We start from the raw sequence: 7,669 nt of genomic DNA, 5'->3' as shown, positions 1-7,669 counted from the left end.
TGAGAATGGCGCAGGAAAATCGACAGCAAAGGGCCATGGGCGCATCTAAAATCTGTGCCAGACTTATAAGAAAACAAAACTGTCTGCTGGGTTATTTAGTCATCCAGTCAAAACTGGTACCCATGCTCCTGTAATTACGCATATTCTTGAGTTTATCCATTCCCCTATAGCTTTTGTCCATGTTATCTACTTACCGCATTTCTTCTCATAATCCCTTTCCCACACAGATACTCATTTCTACTACCGTAAATTTAATCCAATAAAACAAACAAACAAATTAAACAACTACTTAATATTTAAAATGATTATCGGTAACTGAAAAAAAAGTGTTGCTATTTTAAGAAATGCTGTAAGTTACAGTATAATCTGACAGGTGTTCAACTTGATCAACCCTAAGGTCACTCAAGTTCACGCAAATTTTGGCTGATGAAGTGTAAAAAAAAGATGTATATTTCGTCATCAGAATGTTTGACAGGGTGATTAACCAATCAGAGAAACATTGTGCATGACTTTTTTCATGATCAAAAGGTCTGTCGGCAAATGTCTTTGATGTATGCTGTCTACACAGAGGCATACAAGGGGCAATAAAATTCGTCAATATACAGTGGTTAGGGACATTTGGTGCAAAGTAGGAACAATTAAATGGATAATGCACAATATAACACATTACAAGTAAGAACCAGCAATTATGTGAATAAATTTGCATATCAAATTTTTGAGCAGCCATTTAAAAAATATTTTCATTTTTGCCTGCAATTAATATTAGTTAGAAAGTCACCATGTAGGCATAATTTTTTATTATTGGTAAAGTACTGAATTATAAGTGAACCACTTGTCATAAAATATGATTTAAGTTTTATTACCGGGGCAATTCAATTATCTACAAACTTTTTAACAGTTATTTTGGTCAATGTTTACTTATTTTCCCAAGGCCCATACTTTGGTAAAAATGGCCCATCATTTTCAGACCAAGTGGGCCCAGGGCCCAGTACTTTCAAATTCTTGGCAGATCTCTGAAAATATAAATTATGTATCATCATTATCAGACACAATTATCCTGCATTTAATACAAAGATCATTCATAATGTTATTTATTAAACAAATAAATAGCACCAGTTATGTAAATTAAGCACAAGGTAAAAGCACAAACCATCACCAAATGAACGTAACTCGATGATTATTATATGGTAAGGATCAGACTGAAAACAAACTTAAGTACCAAAACTTCAAGAATTAAATCAACTCAAAATTTATTAGACAATGGGTAAAAACAATAAACATATCCTGAAATATTCGGTTCTCGATAATGTAACAATAAAATGCAAAAACAACAAATGGAAAAAAGACTCACCTTTATTCTAAATACATCCTTGAATCCATAAATATATTCTCTTTAAGTTTTTTAATTGTTAACAATCAATGAAATAACGAATAAAAAATATTTTCAAAAAATATAACAAGTGTCAAAAAAGGATTTCCAATATGGCGTCTTGAATTCTCGATAACTCGAGATAAATCTCAAAACGAGGCTGTATTAAGTATGGTGGCCCAGTGTTGACATGCTATAGACAACAGTTGCAGTAGAACACTGTATTCTTTCTCACAACACGGACTGGAGAGCAGTATTTAAGGTGAACCCAATGGGAACAAGTAGCATTATCACACGGTGCCCAGTGGGTGAATTCTATTGCACCATGGGAATGCTTGTCTACATAATATTGATGACATTGGCAACACTTATCTTCATCAGGTATTTCTGATTCATTTTCACTATTAGAGAGGTTTGATTTTTCAGAAAGTTTAATGTTTTGTTTGGATGGACCTGGCTTTTGTTTATCATTTATTTGAAGATTGAAGCTGGTGGCTGAATTCTTTTTGTTCTTAGCAGTTTTAGCTTTTTTTCTTTTTAGGATCATTTGAAATAACTTTACTGTTACTTTCATCAATGTATTTTTTTCATTTTTTCTACAGTTTCACCTTCCAATGCTTTTCCACCAACAATACTATTAATGCTTTTACGTTTTTTTCTTCATGATTTTTATATGTACATCACCACCTTTCTTATCAAAAAAGTTATTTTCTGCTGTTTCAGGTTTTTTTGTGATCTCCTGATGCTGTCACTTCATCATCAACTATGTAAAGTTCAGATGGTTTGATTTTACTTTTTAAAAGTTCAACCATAGAGGATGAGTTCTTGAATGGATAAATGCCTGCCTTATTGAAAGAAGCTTGTAAATTTAAAGGACTTAGAGCAAATGAGTACGCCTTGCAAGCAAAGTGAGCAGACATCATAACGAGTGACAACTCTGTGATGTGTTCTAGCAAATTTAGAACATTCTTGAGCATATTTCAGTTGCAGAGGACCAAAACATCCAATGTCCATAGGCTGGAGGATATGAGAGGTGTGTGGTGGCAAGACAAACAGAACAATATTTTGCTGTTTAGCCCATTCAACAAGATCTACTGATATGTGACTACGATGACCATCATCAGGGCCAAAAAACCCTTCTTTAAAGACGCCGAATATCGGCTACTTCCCCAACCAAACTAGCCTCTTTTTTTCCCCAATTTTGTCCTAAAAATTCCCCAATCGCTTGAAAATTCCCTGCAGAATTAAGAACTGAATTAACAGAAAAAAATAAATATTCAAGATTTCTTCCGAACAGCGTTGAAAACACGAAATCCCCGTATGTAAAAATAAACCGTGACCTATTAATATCCGCTTAGAGGGGCGTGCACCTTGATCGTATATAATTTCATTGACTCGCTAGGCATGACGCAATATACTGTATTATACCCTAGAGGGGTATGCATAATAGTTGTTAACATTTCATTGTCTCGCGAAACATGACGCTGTACTTTTTCAAAAGCTAAAAATAGATGACCTTAACTCTAGTAAAAAACCGAAAATCTATCTTTAGATGTAGATTTTCTAAAAAGATATTTACGGTGGAAATTGAAGAGTTATTTTACCGCTACAAAGGTAAGTTATTGTACGAAGTTTAACTAATAATTTCGAGTACTTAACATCGTTTTCATTAGTAGAACTGTAACTAAATTTTTACAACATATATGTTTTTGTATACCGGCGCTTTACGGCAAAGTTCAAAATGTCGCATAACTGGACCCATTACACAAAAAAAATTAAATTGTCCGACTCCAAAAATACCAAAAATATCACGGCTTTTTTTCAAAAGAAAAACGTAAGTGAATCAAGTAAAGTATCAGATACACCTTCAGATACCAATAGATCTAAAGTCATTGAGATAGAGAAGTGTACTTCTTCAACCACTGTTGATGATGTTGTCATTGTTGAGTCCGAGAGATCAGAGAAAATTATTGAGAAGGAGCATTGCAGCAGCATTGAGAAAATATCTGACACTGAACAGATGACTGCCAATGACATGAGGAAATTTAATTTGGCAAAGTATGAAGCCAAATTTCCTTGGCTATTTTATAGTGCTATTTATAGGGGTTACATGTGTAAATATTGTGAATTGTTTGCACCAAAAATTGATAAATCAACTCCTTATGTTACTTGCGGAGCAGTTCTTGGCTCTCACCCAACTAGACGTCTAGAAATTCATCAAACTAGTGAGTCCCACATTAAAAGCACAACCCGTTACACAAATAATCTTTGTAATATGAATGTTGCTAAGTCAGCCTTAAAGAAGTTGAAAACTTCTCAAGAAGCACAGGTTGCTAAAAATCGTGCTTACATCATGAAATTGTTTCAAACATGTGGCTTTATGGTCTCTAAGAAATGGGCGTTTGCAGAAAACTTCCAAGACCAGGTTGCTTTTATGGGACAGGTTTGTGACCCAGACATATCTGAAATAATGAAATCAGATACGACATACACATGTCCACCCTCAGCTATGGATATTGCCTTCATTTTAAGTGACTTCCTTGAGCGCCGCCTCCTTACTGACTTGAGAGGGAAAAAGTTCACAATATTAGCTGACGAAAGCACAGACCAAGCAAATCGCACTCAACTTTCAATTTTTGCACGTTGGGTATCTGATATTGGTGCTGTTGAACACTATATGGGACTTGTAAATGTGCAGAAAACCACCAGTGCTGCAATGATGGAGGCAATAACTGCATTTTGTCGTGGGAAAGGTATCACCTTTTAGCCTAATTCATTTCAGAAACACCTTAATGACCTGTCTTGGGTTATGTTTTTATGATCACTCATCATCAGCTGTACTGTACACTTAAAGAAGGCTTTGTCTGAATTTAGTTGTATACCAATCTATCACATATCTTGTTTATATCTTGAATTATGTTTAATATTTGCAACTAATTTGACATAAAAGATCCCTGTCATCAAAAAGTATGCTAAAGTTAAATTTTGGTAGTGAAAATTATTTCTTAAAAACTAATTATAATGTTTTTGTTCACAGATATTGATATGCGTAACATCAGATTTGTTGGTTTGGATGGCTGTAACGCCATGAGTGGTGAACACAAAGGTTAGTACTGTTAACGTTAGCATATATTATCATCATACATTGTTCTTTCTTATAAAAGTTATGATTTATTCCACAAGTGAAGATAAAATCTGATAAAAGAATGTTTTATCCTCTATGTAAAATAAGCTGAAAGCACTTAAACAAAGGCTCCCTTTATAATTCAAAATTTGAGTATCAAATCTGTTTTTAAAATTTTAGTGAAGGTGCAGCAGTAACATCAATATCAAGTCATGAATTTTTTTTTATTAAACATAGTATCTGATTTTTCACTTTGTTGCATTTTCAGGCTTGCAGAAGAGAATAAGACACGAGTCTCCCCTGTGTATCTACATTAACTGTAGAAACCATAGGCTAGCTCTATGTCTCACACACATGGTTAAAGCCAGTAATGATCTTAAAGAGGTTGATCAAGTTTTTATAGGCTTGTGGAAAGCTTTCCACTTCTCCCCCAAAAAGGCAGCAGCGTTTGAGACCATCCAGGCAGTATACGGACAAAAACCCCTTAAGTTTATTAAGGCTTGTACTACAAGGTAACTATACTGAAAATTATAATTTATCAAGTGCCTTCGATATTACTGATATCTGTTTGTAGTATGCGTTTTTATCTGACTACAAGGCTGGAACTTGAATCTTTTAAGACCAAACCTTACTTTTTATTTTAGTTTTACCCTTTTTAATTAACAGATTGATTGATATGATTAAGTTCTGTATTCAGTCAATTTATTTATTAAGAAAATTATTGTTTGTCTAAATCCATAGAGTCCACTTGTCTTTCTTTCAGATGGTTATCGCATTTAAAGGCTTGCGTCAGATTTATTGAGCGATACGAGGCCCTCCTGGACACCCTTGACAGCCTTATCCAAGAAACAAAGGAACCCGAGTTGACAGGGCTACGCATCAGTATGACATCACCAGGAATAGTCATGACTGTCTTGGTATTGGCCGACATATTGAAGCCTGTCAACTTTTTGTCCCTTTACCTCCAACATGACGTTGGTACTTTTACAGAACTTCCAGCACGGGTGCACAAGTGCCAAGATGACCTTCGTCAAATAACTTCTAGTTATGAGGCGGGTACATACCAGGATCTAGAGTTTGGGTAAACTTTTTTATCCATATAGAGTTTGTGCAATTGGTAAACTTTATTTGATGAAGTTAGGTTAAACTTCTGTAATGTTGATATGTTCTGATTTTTAACCTTTCATTAAAATATTTGAAGTAAATCAATAAACATAATACCACCAAATACAAACATTTAAATAAACAATGACTTTAAATAAACAATGACTTTTCATTTAAAGCTTGTCATGTTAATTCAAGAATTTGTTCGTGTTCTATTAAAATAGGAAGTGCCAAGGAATGCTGCAAAATATATCCGCTAGGACACAACTGGCTAGGCATATGAGAGCTCATGACAGGGAGCTAGATCCAGATGGTAGTACCTTGTTATACATTATATGTTACAGATTATAAAAAGCTGCACATTTATTACCCTTTTTTCTCTCTCCAGATAATATGTATCATAATTTAAGTTAGAATAATTGTATAAAATTACTGTGACAGAAATTATGCCTTGTAATTTTGCTACTTAAACTCATGATTATTTAAAAGCTACAATAAGTACTTAATCTCAAATATTAATCTTTCAATACACAATACTTTGCATTTTATGACATTCTAGATTTTCTACGACTGAAGGGATCCCCAATGGTTTACACACTTATTAATGAGATTGAGGATGCTTTTGCCAACCATACATCAGTTTTGTCAGCTTTTAGTGTACTTGACCCAATGAATCTGCCTTCTGATGTGTCACAATTACCAGACTATGGAAATGTAAGTATTTAATGACAAAAAAGAGTAACCTTCTGTCATGCAATGAAATGAAATGCCTATATATAGTATTACCATTAAACCATTTAATTCAGATAACTTTCATCATAAATTCATAACTCAAGCATAGACTCAGAATGTGTTAATGTTTACCAATGATATAATATATAATAAAGTCTTGATTAAACCAGGCCCACATAGAGACCTTGGCTCAGTTCTATGGTACAGAACAAATAGATGAATTTGAGGGGAACAGGACAGTGGTTCCACCTGAACTTGGCTGTCCTGTGACTGTTAAAAATGAGCTTGAGGCTTTTAAGCCTCAGCTCTACATGTACAAGTCAGTAACCATGTTAGGTGTTGATTGTTTCTGTTGAAATTGATGTTTCTTATTTTTTTCATTTGGTGTTTTTCATATTAACTGTTATGTTTGCAATTTCAATTCGTTTTAGATGTTAATAAACTGAAGTGCTAATTGCAAAATGTTCAATTTTATTGCACAAGTTGTATATTGTCCTTGAATAAAATCTTTTTGTACCTCTATTAATATAAGGTGTAATAAGTGAAACATCTTTTTTGCATGAATAAATATGGATCCATAAGTTTTGGAGTTGAAAATAATAAATAATAATAATAACAATAATAATAATAATAAACATAATAATGATTATTGTAATAAAAATTTAAAAGATAACAACAACATTCTCTTACAAGTACAGTATATTCAATTTGTTTTCAGACGCAGAGGTGAAGAGTCAATGGCAAAAGTTGCAGCAGCCATTATGAAAGATGACATCATCAAGGGATGTTTTCCAAGAGTGCACAAACTCTATGAACTGGCTCTGCTCATTCCTCAATCAACTGCTGTTGTTGAGAGAGGGTTTTCTGTCATGAATGACACATGTACAATCTTAAGGACCAGTATGAGTCAGAAAAGTCTTGATGCATTAATGCGTATTTACACCATGAGTAACACAGTTAGAGACTTCTCTGACGATGACTTAAACGCTTTGGTGGATGAGTTTAAATCAAGAAAGAATAGGGAAATGTTATTATAAAGCAAGAATCAATGAATAAAATTGGGTTTTTTTAGTTATAAGAGAGTCTATGTTGTTTATTTTTCCATATCAATGTTATATATCCCTTTCTTGACGATTTGAAACAGCCCAATTTTTCCCAGGGTTCGTAAATATGCAAAAAATTCGCCATTTTTTGTTGAATACACATTTTCCTGGCCACAATTTTAAGGTTTTTATAGAAGAATAATAAAGGGCGCATAAAAAACAATTAGTTCAAAACAACTGCAATTTGTCCACTTACTATTACATTGAGCAAACATTTCATTGATTTTGATATTAAAT

General features: G+C 33.6%; 1 protein-coding gene across 1 annotated transcript; it reads left to right on the top strand.

Moving 5' to 3' along the window:
- Positions 1 to 2,732: 2,732 nt before the first annotated feature.
- On the top strand, positions 2,733 to 7,427 carry LOC132719768 (uncharacterized). The gene is made up of 7 exons (XM_060703618.1): positions 2,733 to 4,122; positions 4,407 to 4,475; positions 4,762 to 5,005; positions 5,257 to 5,574; positions 5,822 to 5,910; positions 6,157 to 6,311; positions 7,048 to 7,427. Exons 1-7 carry the CDS (start codon positions 3,111 to 3,113, stop codon positions 7,057 to 7,059), a joined length of 1,899 nt encoding a protein of 632 aa, XP_060559601.1. The 5' UTR covers positions 2,733 to 3,110; the 3' UTR covers positions 7,060 to 7,427.
- The last annotated feature ends 242 nt before the right edge of the window (positions 7,428 to 7,669 follow it).

The sequence above is a fragment of the Ruditapes philippinarum genome, unplaced genomic scaffold (assembly GCF_026571515.1).
Source record: "Ruditapes philippinarum isolate M1 unplaced genomic scaffold, ASM2657151v2 ctg13716_1_1_1_1, whole genome shotgun sequence".
Taxonomy (NCBI): domain Eukaryota; kingdom Metazoa; phylum Mollusca; class Bivalvia; order Venerida; family Veneridae; genus Ruditapes; species Ruditapes philippinarum.
Note: the sequence above shows the minus strand (reverse complement) of the source record. Positions and strands in the feature narration are given on the sequence as shown.

Excerpts from the sequence above, each read along its gene's own strand:
- LOC132719768 (XM_060703618.1), top strand. The coding sequence starts at position 3,111 with ATGTCGCATAACTGGACCCATTACACAAAAAAAATTAAATTGTCCGAC. Across the intron at positions 5,006-5,256 it reads ATTAAGGCTTGTACTACAAG|ATGGTTATCGCATTTAAAGG; the intron begins GTAACTATACTG and ends TCTTTCTTTCAG. Across the intron at positions 5,911-6,156 it reads CAGGGAGCTAGATCCAGATG|ATTTTCTACGACTGAAGGGA; the intron begins GTAGTACCTTGT and ends ATGACATTCTAG.